General features: G+C 41.0%; 1 protein-coding gene across 1 annotated transcript in view; it reads left to right on the top strand.

Annotated features, from left to right (window-relative positions):
• Positions 1 to 22,914, top strand: part of sdk2a (sidekick cell adhesion molecule 2a) — an 83,204-nt gene that overhangs the window by 43,017 nt on the left and 17,273 nt on the right. Inside the window, exons 2-17 of the mRNA XM_031736532.2 lie at positions 2,297 to 2,459; positions 4,004 to 4,110; positions 4,376 to 4,523; positions 8,494 to 8,627; positions 12,297 to 12,408; positions 12,835 to 13,025; positions 13,281 to 13,364; positions 13,506 to 13,700; positions 14,167 to 14,283; positions 14,556 to 14,723; positions 15,259 to 15,361; positions 16,359 to 16,535; positions 16,823 to 16,959; positions 17,672 to 17,819; positions 19,041 to 19,181; positions 20,369 to 20,550. Coding sequence (XP_031592392.2) covers positions 2,297 to 2,459; positions 4,004 to 4,110; positions 4,376 to 4,523; positions 8,494 to 8,627; positions 12,297 to 12,408; positions 12,835 to 13,025; positions 13,281 to 13,364; positions 13,506 to 13,700; positions 14,167 to 14,283; positions 14,556 to 14,723; positions 15,259 to 15,361; positions 16,359 to 16,535; positions 16,823 to 16,959; positions 17,672 to 17,819; positions 19,041 to 19,181; positions 20,369 to 20,550 — 2,307 coding nt within the window. The remainder of the gene's footprint in view (positions 1 to 2,296; positions 2,460 to 4,003; positions 4,111 to 4,375; positions 4,524 to 8,493; positions 8,628 to 12,296; positions 12,409 to 12,834; positions 13,026 to 13,280; positions 13,365 to 13,505; positions 13,701 to 14,166; positions 14,284 to 14,555; positions 14,724 to 15,258; positions 15,362 to 16,358; positions 16,536 to 16,822; positions 16,960 to 17,671; positions 17,820 to 19,040; positions 19,182 to 20,368; positions 20,551 to 22,914) is intronic.

Genomic DNA, 22,914 nt, shown 5'->3' with positions numbered 1-22,914 from the left:
AGCGTGTGTCCTCAGCGTTTCACTGTGAAGTTCAGAAAGCACAGTGAGGGAGAGCGAAATCCACATCAGACAAGAGGTTCTCCACTGGAAACTCATTAGATCCCAGAGGCCAGTCTTCGGAGGAGCTGACCTTGTCTTCTGTCAGCATTAAGAACTGTTGGCGGTCACAGGTCATTTAAGTTCTTACAGAGCCTCAAAAAGAAGATCACTTCAGCTGGGTGTTGTGTGGATAGCAATCATTTCTTGGGGTACGCAGCAGAAATTCTGCACACTTATGTCATGCAAGACTTATTTCCTGTTCGTGCTGGCTTTGGTCCTGAAAATATACACCTTGCTCTAGATGTGAAATTGGTCACAAGTGCTACAGATAAGCAGTGTTCGGGGAGTCATTATCAGAGCTCGTGTGAATGTGTCATATGAGGCAGAAAAAAATATGAATGCATGAATGGTGCTGAAACAGGTAACTGCGGTGGTGATTACAGGGCACTCAATTCCGCAGTCCACAATTTCACATCAGTAAGTCGGTATTATGTATTGCCCCAGACGATCGATGTGTGAGTTTAGGTTTTGCATGTGCAGGTCTCTAATGGTGGCTTGTTGATGGAGCCATGCCGCTAAGTGCACATAGCCACCAAAACCCCAAACCAGCTGGAAGTGGTTGGGTGTGTGTTTATTCAGCCATAAGTGTATGTTTTGGGATTTTCTGTGTGTGTGTGTGTGTGTGTGTGTGTGTGTGTGTGTGTGTGTGTGTGTGTGTGTGTGTGTGTGTGTGTGTGGATATGTGTGTGTGTCAAGTACAAATGCATTTACTAGAGGATGGAATTATAGCAAAGCCACCACTCAGCAGCTAGTGTCTGGGGAAAAATAGGGACGGCTTCTCCATTTGGGCTCAGGCAAAGATCAGTTTCAAGTGGCTGTTGGGTTTAACAGTGTTTGTTTTTGAAAAGTTCATGTAAGGGTGGTAGAAAGAATGGATTACCCAGGTAGTTTCATCAAATCAAAAAAAAGACGAAAAGAATGGCAAGTTTTGATCTTTTTGTAGGATAGAAAATGGACTAAGCTGCAGCTAAGCATAGTGTGTGATTTGTGTGATTTGTGGCAAGCATGATTGCCGACGTGAAACACAAAGGTGCATAGTCATTCTTTTATTTTCTATTTCAATCAGGTCCAATTTGCTGTATCCCCTTCCCTGCCCAGCGAAGGCTGCCCTCACGTTCACCCAGTTCCGCCACACCATCCTCTGCATTTACTGCCATAAATCTTGGCTGTGAACTTGCATATGGGTGCGGAGAGCAAGGGTGGCTCCAGTAATCAGCCATGAGAGTGAGTCAGCTAGTAGACATAGAACCAGGCATGCTCCAGGCCACAGCGGCATACTGCAGCTATTAATACAGACTTTAATTAGCCCGCCACAAACACTGGCACAATCAGCTCAGTGTCGCCCATGGCTCGTGAGGCAGACAGATCAATAGGTCTGATCATGCCTTTTTCATCAGCTCAAATGAAAGCACTTTGTCTCCAAGCTCAGCCCTGGACTTTGCATATCACCTTAAAGTCTTTTTGTGGCTGCACTGGCTGTGTGCAGTGTTGCGGATGAGGCCTGTATAATCTGGCTGCATTAGGGAACTATAAAGATAAATGAAGGGAGGCACAGAGTATAACTCATCCTGTCACAGAAAGGATTTTAAGACGGGGAAACTTTGTGTTTTCTAAAGCAGCCCCTATCACCCCTACCCCCCACCGCTTCCTAATTTCTCACTCTCTCCACCTCTAGCTTGCGTGTTTTTTCGCAGTATTTTTCTCCATCTGCTTTTGGCCTATTCCTCTTCCCCCTTCCCTCCATCTCGCTCTTCTTGCCTGTCTCCCTCCCCATCCTCTTTTACTGATGTAGAGGTATGGAAGTGTTCATTTACACTTCTTCTGCTGCACAAATTGCTCTTCTACCTCTATGCCAGCACATTTCAATTTGAAATAAAGGAGTAAGCTGCTTTCGCGGTAACAACTTATTCCGTGTGCTTTTTGGCAAGCTTTTCTGTTGACCTTCAAGTTCCCAATCAGTGCAGAAGAAAAATGGAAATAGCTTGTTCTGAGTCCTCTTTTTTTCCCTGTGAATTGCTCAAATTGTGTTGTGTCTCCTCGCAGAGGTTACTGAATCACTGAATCACTGCCATTTTTACTACCCTCACTCAACTGCTTTGCTTTTTCCTTCTTTTTCTTCCTTTTTTAGTCATCTTTTCCTTTATGTTTTTATATGACTCAGTTTTCCTTCTTCTTCTTCTCCTCTTTCTTTTTCTAGTAGATGATGTCCCACCTTATTTTAAGATGGAGCCTCCTCAGACCCAGGTTCACCTGGAGGGAAATCGCCTAGTTCTTACTTGCATGGCTGAGGGCAGCTGGCCCCTGGAATTCAAATGGATCTACAATGGTACTGAGCTTACACGTTTCTCCTTGGAATACAGGTGAGGAATGCAACCTTGCTTGCCAGCAATAATTCTTTTTTTCCTCTTATCTTAACCTTACATATCTTACTACATGAGGACATTTCAGAGGCATTTAATTGTAACTAATAGCACAATTGCTCATTTTTATTCATATTCCAAACTCATTTCTATGGATTTATTCAGGACTGATTTGGCTGCATATCTCCCTTGAAACATAGCATCTTGTGTTCAAGGGATTATCAAATTTATTCCGATTTGTATCTCACACTGCATTCAACATTCAGAGATGGTGTGTGCAGATAAATATTCTTTACTCTCCCCTCTCTCGCGGTTTGCTGAAACTATCACCGGCGTAATAAAATCAGACAATGCAAATTCTTTTTTTATCAGCTTATATGGTGTGGATGGGCCACTTTGATCTGTGAGCTGTAGCATGCTTTTCACTTATTTTGGAGTTGTTCTGGACACCTCGTATTACATATTTCAGCCTCTAAAAACAATGTTGAATTATTGGAACAACTCAGCGTGGTAAAAGAAGTGTTCACCCTGCACTAACAAGTCCTCTGTGCGTGCGTGTGTGTGTGTGTGCCCACTTCTTCATGTACAGTATGCTTGTGTTGCATTATGCCTGCATGCGAGTTAACAGGTGACAGATGCAGTCACTGAAAGTCACTTTCAATCCAATTTTAGCACAGTTTCCTAGACTCCACTCACAGTCAGACTAGAACCCTAGACATGGGCAGACACGCTAAGGTAGTAGTGTCTGATTGCTATCGCTGCCCCCCTCCCCACCATCCCTTCACTGCCTGTTATACCTACCTTCTTTCACACATCCTCTCTCTCCCCTTCATCTTTTTCTTCTCTCCCTGTCTTTCCTAAGCATTTGGGTGCGCTCTCACGTGGCTTAGTCTCTGGGTCTGCCTTGCAGGCCAGCCCTCTGCTTGTTATTCTTCACCAGCCCTGATCAAAGAGGAGAACTGGAATCCATTTAATCAGACCCCCCACCCCCCTTACCCCCCGAATTGCAGTGCAGGGGGGAACATGGCTGGGGTGGAAACTACACTCCTAAGTGGCTGTAGCAAACCAGTTAAAGGGGAGTAACTGCTTAGGTTATTTTGCTAGTATTTGACATGCACCATCTAACATGAATGCACATCAAGGGGGAGAGACGGAGCTGTGGATGGCCAGAACATGTGATTTGTGCTTGTTTGATTCATCAGGCTGAAGATGGAGGAATCGCGTTTTGTGAGTCCTGCCAGTCAGGACCTGCGCTATCTCTACATTAAAATTTCATTCTTCCTTCTCTGGTTTACTATCCACTGTCCAGGATTACATCAGCAGCAAATAACACTTCAAAGATGCGCTGTTATTTTCCTTTTTTTAGACCATTTATGTCTTATTGCAAAGAGGAATGTCATTAAGGCACCGTTTCAGGTGCCCACTGAAACATGTCAATTAATTTAGCATCTTGAGTGTGGGTGATAATAGCAGCAAGATGACAAATGTTGCTGTCTGTCATGCTGATGATGACTAATTGCAGTTGTGTTGCGTGTGCCCATTAGGTACCTGATCCCCTCGCTGGACCGATCGCACGCTGGCCATTACCGCTGTATTGTGAGAAACCGAGTTGGTGCTATAATGCAGTGCAGCACTGAAGTGCAGGTTGCCTGTGAGTAAAGGATTCTTTCTATACATCATCCATTCTGGCAGATTAAGGGCAAGACACTGTTTTTGTAAAAAGCTCGTCATGCACACTATGTGGATGAGTCACTTTGTTTTAAGGCGCTTAGCTTGTGAAAAAGGTACATAACATTAATGCTAATAATGGCAATTGTTTATTTCCATCCTTTTTGCTGGCAGGCATTTTCAGCATTTTCTGTTCTAGTATCTTTTCTCTGTCTCCCTCTTTTTAACTCACTTTTTATGTCTCCTAGATATGGGGGGTTTTGTGGAGGGTGAGAGGTCTCAAACTGTGTCCCAGGGCGAGGGTGCTCTAATCCGTGCACCACGTATACACAGTTTCCCCAGGCCTCAGATTACCTGGTTCAGAGATGGGCGTAAGATTCCCTCCAGCAGTCGCATGTAAGTCTCCATTCACCCCAATTTGATTGCTTTAGTTTAGACAAAGCATTTATGCATCTTACTTGTGTTTTTCTGTGCCTGTCTCAGAAAGTTCTCTCATATATGAGCTGTAGATGAATGCAGAGCTGTTGAAGTAGAATATCTTTCACTTCAGAGAACTCTAAGAGGTTCAATACTGCTCACAGATTTTTTTTTCCAATCCCCCCACACACCATGAGTGAAGTTGAGCAGAATAGTTGATGAACGAATGTTGGCGCAGGCCTTGTGTTCATCATTGAATCGCCTCTCAGTGATAAAGCGGGTTATTATATTGGCCCTATTGACTTTGGAGGCAGAATGATTGAAGGGTAGAGATAGAGCAGGCAGCAGAGGAACCAATTAGACAAAATTGGACAAAAGGCCTCAATTGATGATAGGTTTGACTGACAGCACTCACCCCTGGTTAGATTTCTGTCTTGAAGGGTCTATGTGTGTGTGTCTGTGTGTCTGTGCATATCTTGCAGAGTTGGTGCCAGTATTACGTTTACGTATTTCAAACAAATAATTTTCATGTTAAACCAGATAACAAAATAAATATAAAATGCAGTTTGATGATTTCATTTATTAAGGCGGAAAAAGGCTATCCAAACATACCTGAAAAAGTAATTTCCCCCCTTGTTAAATCAAAAATTAATTATGATTAACCACATTTTTGGAAGGCTAAGTTTAATTTCACTAACCACAAGCAGGCCTGATTACTGCCAGACCTACTAAATCAAGTAAAACCTGTTTGACAAAGTAAAGTAAGTTAAAAGATTTCAAAAAACCACCATGCCACAAACTATAGAAACGGATTAGAAACCACTTCACCAACTGCCATCATTCTGGAAAGGGTTATAAAACCATTTCTAAGGCTTTGGGATCCCAGCAAACCACAGTGATAGCCATTATCCACAATTGGAGAAAATTTGTAACAGTGGTCAACCTTCCTAGAAGTGGTAGGCCTACCAAAATTACTGCAAAAGAACACTGACAACTCATTCAGGAAGTCCCAAAAGAAAGACCGAGAACAACATCTAAAGAACTGCAGGCCTCACTCGCCTAATTTAAGGTCAGTGTTTATGATTCCATAATAGGAAAAACACTGGACAAAAACAGCATCATTAAGAGTTCCAAGATGAAAACCGCTGCTGACAAACACAAAGGCCCATCTCACATTTGCAAAAAATGTCTTGAGAATTTCCAGTACTTTTAGGAAAATACTCTAGCGCCTTGAGGCGACATTTGTTGTGATTTGGCGCTATATAAATAAAATTGAATTGAATTGAATTGAACTCTGTGGACTATCAATACAGAACTATTTGGAAGGTTCGAGTTCTGATGTCTGGTTTTAAACAAACATCATACCAGCAATCAAACATAGTGGTGGCAGTGTGGTGGTCTGAGGCTGCTTTGCAGCTTTAAGACCTGGACTTTAAGGCCTTTCCCTAATTGATGAAACTATGAATTCTGCTCTGTACCAGAAAATCTTGAAGGAGAACGTCTGAAGCTCTAGCGCACTTGGGTAATGCAGCAGGACAAGAGGCCCATCTATGAATGGCTACAAAAACAAAATAAATGTCAATCAAAGTCCAGACTTCAGTCAAATTTCGATGCTTTGACATGACTTTAAACAGGCTGTTCATGCTCGAAAACCATCCAGTGTTGTGGAATTAAAGCAATTGAAGGGTGGGATAAAAATCCTCCTCAGTGATCTCAAAGATTTATTGCCAGTTATCACAAATGCTTGATTGCAGTTCTTGCTGCCACAACCAGTTATTAGGTTCAGAGGACACATTTCACACAGGGCCAGTTGCAATTGGAAAACACATTTCCAAGTGCAAGTCTGTGTAGTGGATTTTTCTTAATTTATCTGTTTCTGTTTTTTGAATTATGTTAAGATATCCAATATTCCTTAATAAAAACTGTGAAATTAATATTTGTTATCCATAAAAGAGATGTAGGCTGTCTATAATTTCACAGAAAGCACCTCCTTATCTATGATCACCATCATGTCATATCTGACATGAAGAGGTTAACCCTGGGCTGCATGTTGTTGGTTAAAGCATAGATTTGGTGAAAGTGCTGTCTGAGTCCAGCTGTAAAAGTTGCAGTAGAAGCACTGAGGAATATGGTAAGAAAAATCTCAGTCCTTTCCATGAATGTCCAACCAATCCCAGAGCTAGTTATCGTGTTGTTTAGAGCTGAATCTTATTAGAAGCAAAGCAGTGAAACTTTGCACCGTGACAATGTGAGTCACTGACAGGATACTCTACATTTACCGCTTGTTTGCTCGCTTTGTGTCAGGCCACATTGATATTCACAGGTGTGTGTCTGTGTATCAATGTGCGTTTCTTTAAGTGTCTGTTGAGTCTGTAAGAGCCTCAGCTCCTAATTGTCCAGGAGTCTGTCTGTTTATCCTGCACCGATCAGGTGGATGCTGGCAGATACAATGAGCCTAATCTGGCCCCATGCTTGGCGTCAGCTCTCATTTTCAACAAACCATCAGCCTAACCTACATTTAGTCATTCAAGAGGGTGCTGGACCACAGCAGTGACAGAAAAGATTGGACTTGAAAACTGCACCTTTTACACATTCATTGTTTTTTTGTGTGTGTATTTTCTGAAAATTGTCATAAATACTACAAATGCAATTACCGTGAGAAAAATCCATTTTAAGTGCATAAATAACCAGTCGAGCGGTTGTTATATTTGTTGTGAAATAGAGCCAATATTTGATATTTGCCTATATTTCAGTCCATGAAATAAACAAATTTAAAAAGTAAAGAAGAGAAACACCCTTCAACCATGACTGATGATGTTGCATAGTTTGTCAACCAGAAGGTATTCTCCCTCTTACGCTCACTTCCCTCATTCAAAAAATAGGGAATGCCACAAATACAACAACCAGCCAAAATGGGACATCTATAAATGAGTAATCCACTTGAAACAATAAAAGCTCATTATTTTTTAAACTGCATTATCATACCATCTCAATAAGGACGAATGAATAATTACTGTGTGTAGTTATTTGAGTCCTTACTAAGCATAGATGTCACAACCAGCAAATGTTAAGGAAATAAGTCTGAATCAATGGCTTTTTAACCAAGTATCAACATCAGTATCGGTCGTGAGAGCCTAAACTTTACATTCTACTTCACCGCTTTTTAACTTTCTTTTCAAATCTCTATCAACTAGGAAGAACTGCATAAAGATTAATCCTGATGTCTCTTCTATACCTCAAATATGTTGAAATCAAAGTTCATTAGTTGCACCAAGCTGTGTTAAACTATTAAGAGAAATAGCCAACAGCGTCAATAGCCAGCCAAGCAACTGCTTCCATGGACAAAACTCAGACTGGCCGCAAGTGTGTTTCTGTAGAAACCCTCGGGGATCTATAACAATTAATATGACAGTGAACCCTTTAATGAAGTACTTTATATATTAAGCAGATTATAAAAAGCAAGACATGTTTTGAGTTATTTCCTAAACACACTGTGTATATTGTAGAGAGAAGTGCTCGTAAAATTGTCTCTCTCTGCTTCTTTTCAGTGGTAATTTATGTGATATGTATGCGTATATGTGTCAGTTTACCCTTCAGATTTATTGACTGTGTGAAACAACTACTCACTGGTTTAATGATTTGAGTGTTTCTGTGTGCTTGTTAATGTGTTTATGTGTGCGAATGTACGGTTTTGAGTTTGTTTGAGGATGAATTTTGCAATGTATAGCAGTTGGCTGAAATGAAATCGACTGGAAATTTCTAGTCTTATTGACCACTCTTAGCACCTTTTAATTGGAAGCCAAATTGGTGGCCTTAATTTGGTTCAGCTGCACACTACCTAAAGGCAGTTTGTAGCTTTCTGAGACTGGGTTGATTGTTGCAGGAATTATTATTCACTAATGCACTGTCCTTAAAACTAATGCGTGTTTTTATTTGCATGGATACTCAGTGCCATCGCCCTGGACAACACGCTCGTCATCCTGTCCACCGTGGCCCCTGACGCAGGACGTTATTATGCCCAGGCAGTTAATGATAAAAACGGGGAGAACAAAACCAGTCAGCCCATCACTCTCACAGTGGAGAGTAAGTACTCACACGTGCGCATACATGTGTACATGTGTATACACAGGAAACAGACTTCTTCGCCAACAGAGTGAAAGACACAGCGGATTGTTTGTGTCATCGGTCGACTGCATTAACATGTTGTTGCAGATGAAAATGTAGTTTTGGGTTGTTTTTTTTAAAATTGTGTATTTCCTCTTGGCTCATCACTTAGATACACATTTTTATTTAGCACAGTGGCAACACAACAGGTTGCTCAGGCAAAACAGTAGAAACAGAGATAGCGCCCTCTACTGACTGGTGCTTTCTTTATTTCCCGATTTCTCTTTCTAAAAAATACATGCTTATCATACTCATTACCTGCAGCACAATAGATGTCCTGTTATTCTCCAAGACCTCCTCCAACCTCTGGCTTCAATGGCGAATTACAATGTTTTAGGTGGAACTCCAGCAGCACCTCTGTGAAAAGGCAGAAAGGCCCCATGAAGTACACCTTTGGTTGAAATCCTCCTCACAAAAAAACCAAAAATGAATTCATGAAAATGACGCTGAGCACACAGGGAATGATTAAGCATACACACGCCTACATCAACACACAAATCAAAGCAGAAGGTCGGCCTCAATTATAAAACCCACATGTGCACAATTTCAAATAAAGTTCGGCATTGGCGGCAGAAGCATGGTTTTAAGTCAAATCATTATGTAGTTTAACTGAACCTGCCGCTTCCTTATCCTCCCACCTACTGTCACCGTTTCTTATCTAAACAAAGTCACACAAATGCTCCCGCCTCCTATTTACTTTCATCTCAACAAAATCAGTCTTTCTTCGCCTACCTCGACGACCCAATTAAAGGAGTCACTCAGCGTGTTTTTCTAGCTATCTGGACAATATCTCCACATGATAGCAACTGTGATAAAAGTCACCATAGGGTTTACAGTGGGATGTTAACTGTAATATTGAAAATTAAAAACTGTTTGTTCTGCGCACTTTTAATGACAGCTTCCTTCTCGCGCCAGCATCTGCTCATCATATCTTTAATGCAGCATTTGTAATTCAGTGCTCAACACGCACGGTACAGCAATCCCCGGGGATCAGATATCACTGGATATCACCCAGTCTGACCTTGCAGATAACACTGTTGTAGTTTGCATCTGAAAGCCAATAAGTTTATTTATTTAATTTTACAACTGCATTTGTTCGTTGTACCAATTCTCTGGATAAAAGACTAAACAATATGCAGTAGAGGGAGCACCATCTTCCTAAGGGAGCATACAAATGAGACAGAGCTGGGTGTAATAGTGAAACGCGAAGTGGAGTCGGGTAAAGCTCCATGCACGCAGACATTCAGGCATCCTTTTTAATATTCCTTAGATTGTGAATTGCTCTGTAGTTGACTTGGATTTACAGTTGTTTTTAGATACAGACAGATGTAAACAGGGTGCCACCCTTAGTAGTGAGAATTTGCTATGCAAGTCACCACATCAATTTTTGCATTACACACTTGAGGTATCCTCAACACTGGGAGTTCATGAACTGCAATGCATTAATTACCGTGTGCTGAGGAACCAGTCGTGTCTATTGGAAAATTAAATGAGTTCTTTGATAAGTCAAATGGAATCCCACTTTTTGCTGCGTTGTTGGCAAACACGGGCTACATTTCCAGCCAAATATGTGGGACATTTCACTTAATTAAACAAAACTGTTCAATTTCCGTGTTTACACAGATTTGTAAAACATTTAGTAAAACTCAAATCGAAATTAAAGTGTTAACAGCCACTCTGTGTAAAGGCGAGTACTTCACACAACATGCCAATCATCACATTTTCAGCAGCGTCAACATGACTCTGTCAAGAGTTCTGATTAATAAATCATTCATAAATTATATGGGATCTTGGCGATTTTCAGTTTTAAATCTTCTTTGTAGAAGATTAATATTAATGCTGTTTGAGTGACTCTTTTCCATCAGTTTCTTTCTTCTCATTTTTCACTTTCACACTTACTTCTCGACTGAAACCTATGCCAATCAAACCTTACACAAAGTCTTGCTTGTTAATTAGTCGCAAAATGTACACGGACCTGCCAAATTCTGTAATCTCACAGAAGTATAGCCAGTAACTGCAGAACCAAGTCACTCTGATTTTTCCTCACTAAGCTCTTGGACAAAGGCAAATCATTGTAGCATGTTTAATTCTTTTTTTCTGTGTGTTTTAGCTTTCTAGGGACTAAAAGGCAGCTATTATAGATGGATTGATTGGTCTTCATTATGCTGATTATTAATAATGTCAACAATGTACTCAAGATGATACTTGTATCACGTTGATGAAAGGATTTAATTAATAATACCAAGCCTTCAGACTGCTGCAGTACCACCAGTTCTATGTATTTACCAGTTAATCAATAGGTAATTTGTTGCCTAGAAATATAAAAGTAATTTTGAATAAGGTTCAAATGAGCAAAACATTTAACTGCTCATCTCGATCTCTCATCAAATTTCCGAGATGATGACTGCAAAACATTTCTATCTGTTTATTTCCGTCTGTCAAACATCCTACCAATGATTTTTGCTTTCTCTTTTGTGTGTGTGTGTTTTTAAATCTCTGTGCTGCCATGAAGAAAATCTTTGGATATTTGGGAATTCTTTGGCGTTAAATTAAATGTTTTATTTTTGAAATGTTGAATTCGTTCTGAAGAAATGTCAGCAGCATGTTAATTTTGTGTTGTTTGTTATTTCCTTCCATGTTCTGGAAAAGTGCACAGCTTAATGTAATTAATGATATCTAGATCAGCCAAACTTTTGTGAATGCGTGTATTTATTTGATTTGCATGAAGAAGAATTTATGCAAAAAAAAATTGAAGATACTTTGCATTTTAATTTGTTAAAAATATATATATATATATTTATATTTGTTTTTTAGGTTTTTTATTTGACTGATGATCAGGAGACTATGCAGTAATCACATGGCGAGTAGAGTCAAAGTGGTAATAACTCACAGGAGGTCTATTTTTAGTCAGTGTTTGTAGAGGAAGCAGTGCTACAGTACTGTAGAGATTCTACAGGACTGAGCAATGAAAGGTTGAGATTTATAATCAGGTGCTGCAAAATAACAACAACAATAATAAAAACTTAATTAGAGCCCTTATTAACCTGAGATAGCCCCGAAAATGGTCTCACACAGGCATCCGGAAACGAACTTCAAAGCAATGCATGCACACAACACACTGTAAATGTCCAATCACTCAGACATATACAAGTTCACAGGCCCGTACCCGTACTCCGGGGAGGTGGGGGGAAAATGAGATCAGATTCAGAGAGAGATCACTGATTGAGGGCAGTGAATCGATGGTTGGCTGGAGGCTCTGTGAAACCCGTGAGTGATGGTGCCGCATTTAATCGCCTTTTCTGTTTGTCTCAATTATGTTACATAATGGCTTCTTAACACCTGGGCTAACACCATGCTCAGTAAATGCTGTGTGCACTAGAAAGAGGATCTAAAGTAAAGACAGGGGCGTTAATAGTTGGTTGATAGCATGCTGGCTACTTGGTTGTGATGGTGACAAATTGTCAGTCTCTGTGTAAGGATCTAGTCATGCTCAGTTGGCTATATCAGGCAGAGGCACAGGCTTAATCTGAGACTGGCATGCAATTTAAAGATTTCTTTCACTTTTGTGCGTTTCTGTGTGTGTGATAGATGTGGGAGGACCCGCAGACCCCATTGCCCCCTCCATCATCATCCCCCCAAAGAACACCAGTGTAACAGTCGGGAGAAACGAAGCTATCATGGAGTGTGTTGCCAATGCAAGGTAAATGTTCACAAAGAGACATGCAGATCCTGAGGAGGAGACTGCAAATACACACAGTCAGGCATTCACACATTATCAAAACACCACCACCTTCTCCCACCCCCGCATCTGATATTTTGTGATTTAAATGAATCTTGGAATCTTTTGTTTGAACATAATAAAAAGTGTTTTGCACATCTCTCATTTTGTACCTCTCCTCCATTCTTCCCTTTGATTCGGGGCTTCACTCTGTTCTTCCAATCTTGCACAATCCCGGTTCTGAATTCTGACTATTATCTCAAATTCAAAGACTTAATCAGAATGACAGATGTATCCCATTGCTCCCCCAGTGCTCTGTAACCTTGAAACAGAATATAAATCTATATTAAAAACCACGCTCTCAGTCTCTTGCTCTCTTTTTCTCCTTTTCATCTTTTTCTTTTTCAGGCCTCTTGTCAAAATGAGTATCACTTGGAGAAAAGATGGGGCAGTGGTCAATACAGGGATTCGCGATTTTGGCCGCAGATTGGTCATCAGCTTGCCTGCAGTTAGCGATAGTGGCTACTATGAGTGTGAGGCGTCACTTCGGAGCAGCAGTGTCCCCTCTGTCACGGCCGGGGCCTACCTGCATGTTCTTGGTAAACAACACTACAACATACATTTTGACCCTACAGAAAGCAGCTTAGCCTAAATGATCAGTGCTAATCTTCAAGCTGAGATACTTTTCAGAGTCTCCATTCAAAGTTTATATTTCAGTATTAACGCTAATGCTGTTATATAAAGTCGTGCAAATGCTCTATTGCCAGATGAGGGTGATGATAAAAAGCACGCATTATTTTTGGAGCTGTTTTTAAAGGCTATTAGCGAGCAATCACTTTTCTTCTTCGGAACAGAATATCCTCTGTTTGTAAAAGAGCCGCCGAGTCACATCAGCGCAGAAATGGAGAAGGTAGTGGATATCCCCTGTCAGGCTCGAGGTTTGTGGTGTTTTTTTTTCCACTATGCTCCTGCATGTGTGAAAGACTAAAAAAAAAAGCAGTAAAAAAGAAAAGAAAATAGACTACAGGGTCACAGTGACCAGAGACAAAAAATAAATAAATCCTTTCCTCCCTCTGCAGGCACACCACAGCCTGAGATAGTGTGGTATAAAGATGCAGTGCCCATCAGCCCGGTGAAGATCCCCAGGTACAGGGTGTTGGTAGGAGGCAGTCTACAGATCAACGGTCTCCTGCCAGATGACACAGGGATGTTTCAGTGCTTTGCTCGCAATCTAGCAGGAGAGATCCAGACAAACACCTACCTTGCCGTTACTAGTATGTCCCCCTTGAAAAATTTTTTCAACGTTATCCACACGTCTGCCGATTCATTCTGTTTGTCTTTCAGCTCCGTCCTTCCTCTCTTCTCTTTCCTAATCCTCTCTTGTCCCTCTCTGTGTCTTCCCTTTCTACACCCATCTATCTATATATCTCTTTGCAGTGACAGATTTGTCAGCCTTGGATGCTCGGGCAATTATTGCCTATTTTTGAATGAGAGAATGAGCAGGAGAAGCAGAGAGACGGAGGCGCCTTGTCAGATTCTCAGAGCTGTCCCTGAGAATGAGACCTGACAGCTGCCCCTTTTGTCAAGTCCATTAAGCTTTCAGCTGCTGCCTGCTTTATTAGGGAGAAAGCTGTTTATGTCTCTCATTATCACCTCTGTCTTACCTGATTTTGCTTGAACGTATGCGTTTTTCTCCATGTCTGTGCGTGTGTCTCATGTGCCTGACCCCTCCCCATCCAGGTATTGCTCCTAACATAACCGCTGGCCCCTCTGACAGTGCAGTGATTGACGGCATGTCAGTCATCCTACACTGTGAAACCTCGGGAGCCCCGCGGCCAGCCATCACCTGGCAGAAAGGTGCGTGGGCTAACAGCATGAGGTATTGGGGAGATTATTATGCTGCATTTTGACTAGTCAGTTAGACAAGAGCTATAAAAAGGATCCAGAATATATATTTTCTCCAAACAAGCTGTATTTCTTTACTGTTGCTGTGCTGCTTTCCCTTCTGTTTGTTTTCCCTGACATTTCTCCAATACTCTAATCTCTCTTGTTCTTTCCCCACACCCCCCCCTTTTTTTGTTCCCCGTCCTTTCTCCCATATCATCGATCACTTCCACCCTTCCCTGCAGGTGAACGTGTCTTGGCCAGTGGATCGGTCCAGCTGCCCAGGTTCACCCTGCTGGAATCGGGCAGCTTACTAATCAGCCCCTCCCACCTGTCTGACGCTGGAACATACACCTGCATGGCCAGTAACTCGAGGGGCATTGACGAGGCTTCAGCTGACCTGTTGGTCTGGGGTAAGCGTAACAGCAACTGGACACCCTCTGTAGAACAGAATAGAAGTTTTTTGGAACACATCATAAGACTGTGTGATCTAAGCTATTTATATATATATATACATATAGATGTGCTTATTCTATTTTAATCTCTCTCTTTGTTTTTTACATTGTTCAACACTTGTATAACTTGCTGAAAATGATGAGACCTAGTCTAGACCTTTGGAATATGTGAAAAAATAAAAGGAGAAAATGTCTTTTTTGGTATTGTTATTATTAAATACATGACGTGCTAAATTGTAGAAGAAGTACATGCTTTTTTTTCTCCTAGAGGTCATTGTCAAGATATTTCGACTTACGCCTGAACTCATTTTTGTGACTAAATTCACATTACCTGTCTTTGAAACCTTGCAAAATACTTTGCCAATTGAAAATAGAATATAATTTATGCTATTTCAGAGAGATATTGAGTGAAAGATGAGACCAATTCCTGTAATCTCTGTTCAGTTCACTGATCAAACAGTCTCTGAATAACAGCCTTTGGTCATTTTCACAGCACGTACCCGCATCACTAAACCGCCACAAGACCAGAGTGTCATCAAAGGGACCAAGGCTGTTATGACCTGTGGTGTAACCCATGATCCCAGTGTCACTGTAAGGTAATCTTTTGGAATATGCTCTCTTTCCTTGTCGGTCTTACTCATTCTTTTTATGTAAGTAAATGTTGTGCAAGTAAATAGCACCTTTCAAAAAGAGCAGTATACGTTCACACACCAGTAACGTGCCATTAGGATCACCTTGGATTTTAGTGTCTTGCCCAAGGACACTTTGGCATATGGAGTTGACAGAGATCGTGTCAACAATGGGAACTGTAGGCAACCTGTTCTACTACCTGAGCCAAGGCCATCCCATATTTTTTAATCACTCCCAGCCTTGCGAACAAGCTTGGGCATCAGTGTTGTACTTAATTAGTTTATGAAATCTGCAAGAGATCTCATAGTGTTTATCCACCCTTAGAAGACTTCCTATGGGAAGCATCCGAAACGCTTGGAGTCAGATTTAGGAATTAGTCCATTGCCTTCCCTCATTCTTTAGACAGTCTTGAGCATGACAGAGTGTGTGTACAGGCATCTGTCTCAGAGGGAGTGAAATGATGTCTATGGAGCCCAGTGATTAGAGAGCCTGTCACCTGTGGGCCTACGACATTGATCAGATTGCAGGGTAAACAGATGAATATGTAAACAGAGTAATAACTTCAGACAGCGCCTTTAATTAAACGCAACACAGAGGAGATTAGCTGCAGAGCCCGAATAGTCGCTATTAATCACGGGAGCTCCTAATATTTGCATGCCTGCATGCATGTGCGCATGTAATGGGGGGTGTCCATATGTGTGGGTGGGTTAAATAACGAGGAGTGAAATCCGTGGATGATAAGTTGTGCGTTGCACGTGTGACACAGAGAGAGATTTTTCTATCCAAACACTTTGCTGCCAGCTTTGTAGCGCTTTTCATTGTTGCTAGCTCCTTCTGTGTTTGCCGTGTGAACTTATAAAGGGCAAACAATTTTGCTGTAACTGTGAAGTGTTAAAGTTTGCGTATGTGTGTGTCTGTTTTTTCATGGGTAACACAGTTACGTTCTCATGCACGTGCTTTCAGACATGTGTGGGAGAAGAGCGGCACTGTGATTGACGTGAACACGTCCCCACGTTTGCGTCTGGATCCTGACGGGACCCTGCACATCTCCCAAACGTGGTCGGGTGACATTGGAACATATACCTGCAGGGTGACCTCGGTGGGTGGCAATGACTCTCGCAGCGCCCACCTCCGAGTCAGGTTTGCATATTTACCCCATGTCTCCCCAGTCTTATCGTGCTGTTTTTAGTTGGGGTTTTTTCCTCTGTTTTTTTTTTTTTCTTTTACATGCGACCAGGACATGATGGATGGATGTTTTCTCCACTGTTGTGGTTTATCACTGCTCTCCTCTCTAATCCATCAAACACCTCTAATATTTACAATGCCTCACTCTCACTCTAACTGTTCAGTTCTGTTATTTTCTGCCTTCTTGTCTGATTCTATTTCTCTTATCACTTGTTCCCTTTCACCCACATTTGCACGTACAGGCAGTTACCTCATGCTCCAGAAAACCCAATAGCAGTTCTGAGTACCACGGAGAAGAGGGCCATCAACCTAACGTGGGCCCAGGCCTTCGATGGCAACAGCCCCCTTATCCGCTACATCCTGGAGGTCTCAGAAAACAGTGAGTTTTTCCACCAAGCACCTCTATCACCTTTAACCATGCACACCTAATGCAAACTCACAAATGTAATAGTTTTATTAGTAATTTCGAAGGTGATATTACTAGTTTATTCTCAAAGGGAACACTAATTTGCAATCCCTCCTATTATATTACATTTCAATTGTGTATCTAAAATTGGCAGTTGCACGCTCTCATACATTCCTCAATCTGTATAACTCAATTGCCTCACTTGTGCGTTTCCTTACAAATGAACAGGGAGACCAAATTGTGTTGCTGTCCAATACTCTTATCTTCCTTTCACTTGATAAAATCAAAGAAGTGGGAATGTTTTCACCCACTGAGACTAAATTGCTCAACCATTTCTCATCGAAGCTCAGGCTAACTGAGTAGATGACAACTCATTATAAGGAAAATGAATCTGAGGATGCAGATGGGATCTGGGTTTTGGATAATTGAATTGCAATTTGATATTTAGAGGGACTTTATGCAAAATAAATTATTTGTTTCTTATCAGTAGCTGCACTATTATTACTGAAAAAATGAAACAGTGGTGTGCAATGATAGTCAGAAATAACAATGAATTTAAATTTAAGTTCGCAAGTAGTGGAGAGATTTTTTTTTTCTCAAGAGTCTTAATGACCTCACAAGGTCATTCATCATTCTCTAGCTACTGCTCACAGCTTTATCTTTATGTGTGTCCTCTCTATCTCAGACGCGCCTTGGACAGTGCTGCTGGCCAACATTGAGCCAGAGTCTACTGGGGTTACTGTTGGTGGCCTCATCCCGGCGCGCTCATACCAGTTCCGCCTGTGTGCCGTAAATGACGTGGGCAGAGGCCAGTTCAGCAAAGAGACTGACCGGTGGGTGCTTCACTTAGCTGTTATGCATCTGCTGAATGTTAAGAATATTGCTTGTGGACTGTGTTTCTTAATGTGTACACTGGCTGTGAGACAAGCGTTGCACTTTGAGGGCTTTTACTGTTCTGGAACAAGCCGTTCTTCCTCGCTCGTCTTGGCAGTTCAATAGAAAATCCTGTGATTATTTCCTGTAAGTCCACTTTTTGGTCTTCATTCCTCTGGGAGTGAGGGAGAGATGAGCCGGCTTCAGGATGGGCCTTTTCAAGATAAAACTGTGAATGAGCTGAAATTGCGCTTTGTGAAGACTTGATGGGTGCGCTGACCCAGCTTCGTCTCGCTCCCTCCTATTAACTTCCTTTGCCATACTTCATGAGTAAAATACAGAGAGGCTTGAAAGTGGCAGAGCTCAACACAGACTCAAATCTCAAGTGAATTTTCTTGACTAGGAAGAAGAAGCTGTCATAAACATGCAGGCCCACCTCCGCACACTCTCACACACATTCTTAGCTCATCACTATTCGCCTATGCACACTACTGTCTGACCTTGTGTGCATCAACACAACCCATTGGATTTTTTTTTTCTAACTGCAGAAAGACCCTCCTCAAACTAAAAGCCACCACTACCCATTACGCACCTTTTGCACCACACACTCATTCGCGGAGCCGAATTCCAGTGTGAATCTGCCCAGACAAGAATGCACCACAGGAGGGTGACTGAGCGTCAGTGAGTGCAGGGCTTTTCTGAGGCATCTCTCTGGCACACCTCTTTGATCCTAAACACTCTGCTTTATCTCCTCCAGAGCAGTGCTCCGGTGCACTGGGAAGAAATCAAGATGTCATCTTAAATTGACTTAAGGGAAAAGTCTGCCTGGATCTCTCTTTCTTGTTCTTTTATATCTTTCGCTCACTCGCCCTGTCTCTCCATTGTGCTGCTCCATTTTTTACCAAGGCCTCTTTGATCTTTTTTCATGCCACAGCAAGCTGTCCCTCTGCGGACAGTATTATAGAGAATATGTTTTGGACAAAGACACAGCAACACTTAACCCAACTTTCCTTTATGGTGTTCTGAAAAAAACACAAAAAGCAGTCTTTATTATGTTTTGATGTCTATGATGAAATGGAATAGAAATATGCAGAAACCCAGGATAATTAATGCACGGCTTCACTTTGTCTCTGCTTTTACCTCTCCTTTCTTATTTCTTTTCTCCTTGCTCCTCGCTGCAGACTAACTCTCCCCGAAGAACCTCCCAGCGCCCCCCCTCAGACAGTCATCGCAAGTGGACGCACAAATCAGTCCATCATGATCCAATGGCAGCCACCCCCGGAGAGTCATCAAAATGGTCCACTCCAGGGCTACATCATCAGGTAAAAAGACCATGACAACCTGCCTGTTTCTCTCTCTCTCTCTCTTTTTTTTATCCAAGGATAGGTGCCTGTCTGGCCCTGTGCCATTCAGATGCGATAATAACTGTTATGTCAGTCCCTTTTCTCCTTTTCCATTTTGCTTCATTCTTGCTCACTGTGTCTGTAGAATAATTGGTGCAAATTAAATACCTTCTTCTACATCCATCTGTTGTCACCTCTCTTTTTGTAACCATTTTATAACTGCTCTGCATGATTTTTTTTCGTACTCTTACTACTCTCAGTCCCTCACTATCGGCAAAAAAAAATGCCAGTAAAATCCTAACATATGTTTATTGTGTTCTGTCTGCTCTCTGAAAGCCTTCAGTTGATCCAGAATGCTGGAGCATGAGGACTGACAGGGCTATAAAAAGAGACCATTTTTCTCCCATTTTAGCTTGTCTTCATGTTCTCCTTGCTAAATCCAGAATCTAATTTAAAAACCTTTTTTTCACATAAAAAGTCTTGAATAGTCAGGCCCCATCTTATTCTAAAACCCTCATTGTACTATATCACCTTGAAAAACCACTTCCCTCTCAGACTGCTGGTTTACTTGATATTCCTTAATATACTTGTGGATATTTAAAAGTAGAATGGGAGAGAGCCTTCATGTTTCAGGCCCCTCTTCTGTGGAACCAGCTCCCAGTTTGGATATCGGCGACATCCTCTGTTTTTTTAAGATTAGACTTAAAGTTAGGACTGGATCAGGTTAGCCTGAACGCTTGCAATAAGCCTAGGCTGCTGTGGGGTTTCCATTATGGATTCAGCATTTCTTCTTCTTCTCACCTCTTTTCACTTTCTATTTGTTTGTATAACACTTTGTGTTTAATTATTAGTTATTAGTCTCCTTTTTTCCTCACCCCCAACTAATCGCAGCAGATGGCTGCCCCTCTCAGAGCATGGCTCTGCCAGAGGTTTCTTCCTTTTAAAAGGGTTTTTTTCATTTCCACTGTCACCAAGTGCTTGGTCACTGGGTGGTCTGATTTTTGGGGTTTTCTCTCTATTATTGTAAGGTCTTTACAATGTAAAGTGCCTTGAGGCGACTGTTGTTGTGATTTGGTTGCTATATAAATAAAACTGAACTGAATTGAATGGTCTGTGTGGTCCTTGTCTTTCTGTCTTTCTCTATCCTTCAATTACTCTGCTCTCAGGTACTGTCTGTCTGGGCTTCCAGTTGATTGTCAGATGAAAAACATCACAAACCCAGACCAAACAAGTTTGCTCCTGGAGGACCTCATCATCTGGACCAACTACGAGATTGAGGTGGCAGCCTACAATGGAGCAGGCCGGGGCACCTACAGCCACAAAGTCACTGAGTGGACTCTGCAAGGAGGTGAGAGTAGCAAACAGACAATATTATAGTAAAAGCAGGGCTCAAGTTAATCACTGTCTGCAGGCATCACGCTATGGGTTTCAAAGTTTCCCTTTTTACTTAAAATTAAGCCTGAAACATGAAACTTGACACATTTATCTGTCTTTAATGTCAAATTAAGAGTTATCAATCATGCAATCATGTTTTCATTTTTTTTATTTACCACTGAAATGGTGATGTGTACACATTTTAAAGAGTACAGCCACTACATTTTTTATTTCTATTTCATATCTTGAGTCATAAATCAGCATTCAGTACAGAGCAGCAAAAAGGTCTGTAAAAGGCATGACAAGTCATAAGTAAGTGCTATTTTCCTTTCAACGCTGCTTATTTTTAGTCTTAATAAATGCCGCGATAAACACTGTATACAGCTATGAGCCCAAAAGCTTCATCAGATATTCTGTAAAATTCAGCCCAGGCTTTTACTTAACTTTTAGTTTGAAGTTTTACATTTATCTAGATTCATTACTTTTGTCCTTGCTTATTTTGATCACATATCTCTGTATGGTTATGCATAACACATGCTTACTACTTTTTTAATATATTTTTTTTCTTTGAAAATGTTTGTCTTTTTTACTGAGTGCCCCATTAAAATGCATGCTGTTATTCAGACTTTGTTCTGACTGCAACAGTTAAAAGAAAAGTTTCATAGTTACCAGATTTTTGCATTTGTCCTTTTTTTTTATTTTAGAATGTGTTTGTTTGTTTGTTTGTTTGTTGGCTGGTTGGTTGGTTTTTATAATAATAATAATATGTTATACAGTAGTAGCAGCAGGAACAGCGCTATGATTAGCACTGTTGCCTCACAACAAGGTCCAAAGAAGGTTGTGGTTTTGAATCGGCAATGTTTCTATGGGTAGTTTGCTTATTCTCCTCATGTCTGCATAGGTTCTCTCCAGGTACTTAAACTTCCTCCTAACAATCCAAAGACATGCAGTTAGTGAGATTAGGTTAACTGGTTACAGACATCTCAGTCTCCATAAGCATAACCTTTACTTTGACAGCCCAAAGACTTTGGTTGTTTTTCTCAGCACAGATTTAATTGTTTCAGCACATGAACTATCGAGTGATGATGAGTGTCAGATATGTGACATATCTGTTGATTTTTGCAGAGGGAACCTGTCTCGGTTGGCTTCTTTTCTCATTGTACATGCTGAGTAGTGTAATTAGAACACATATTGTGAACTTTCCCCGGTGTCATACAGCTACATATTTCGACACGCCTACTGATTCCAACACCTTAGGCTTCTTGTTTCCCTGTCTGCTCAAAATCTTCAGAGGATAAAAGTCAAATTAGCAAAATCTGTTTTTGCCTTTGTGGCAGCAGATCTAAAGGGAACAAGCTTTTAGATGTTTAGCTTTCGGAAATCTGGCTTCATATTTTTTTCCAACGTGACTTTGTAACACAGTAACATGCTGACTTTTTGTAGATTCCAGCTTTTGTGTTAGCGTGTTGAAAGGTTCATCTGAGTTTTGTCTTTAAGATTTAATGATGTCATCATTGCTGCCAGTCAAGGTCAATCTGTAGAAATGTTCCTTCTATACTTTACCAAATGCCTTCTGATTCAGATGCACTGTGCTGACATTCAATGTGATTTTAAATTCCTTTAACTTGTATATAAAGCTCTGACAGGCTTAACACACTCACATATCTCTGGATGCCTGTCATGGTAAATCCATTACATGAACAGAGATCTCTGCACCATACTCAATAAATATTCCCTTGAGCATCCATAAGAAAACTGGGAGGGTTCACATTTCATCATATGTTCCATTTCCTGCTAAGAAACAGTTATTCAAGGAAAATTCAGAAGTTATTTTTGACTTCTTTGGATTTTACAGGTGCTCGGGTTTTTGCATTACTAGTCTGTTACATTCTTTTCAACTCTAAATGTCAGGTAGCGTAAAAGAGAGTGAGAGCAGGCTCTTAGTTTGTTCCTATAGTATGGAAATAAATACACAGAGCTCTTGTGTCTGTCTTAGTTATGATTATAATTGTGCAGCTTCAGCAGCACATGCCTTTTGTTTATTTTAAGAAACACTGCTCTTCAAGTGCTTTCTCATTTCTCCCTCAGTTTCCTCTTTGCATTCTTCCATACATATCCCTTTGTATAAATATTGTTCATTTGTATAATGAGCCCTACATGTGTCTTTGAGATGAATACAAGCTGTCTCTTTGAACACTTTGTTTTGTCTAACGACAAACTTTTATTTTGAAATGAGGGAATCTGTCTGGCACACCTAATCTTAAAACCTTGGAAACTTGTGCACACATTTTGTGTAATGTCTGATCAATTAGTCGGTTAACGATCGAGTCCAGCTCAG

The sequence above is a fragment of the Oreochromis aureus genome, linkage group 4 (genome assembly GCF_013358895.1).
Source record: "Oreochromis aureus strain Israel breed Guangdong linkage group 4, ZZ_aureus, whole genome shotgun sequence".
Taxonomy (NCBI): domain Eukaryota; kingdom Metazoa; phylum Chordata; class Actinopteri; order Cichliformes; family Cichlidae; genus Oreochromis; species Oreochromis aureus.
The sequence above is the reverse complement of the archived record's forward strand: the minus strand, read 5'-3'. Positions and strand labels throughout refer to the sequence as shown.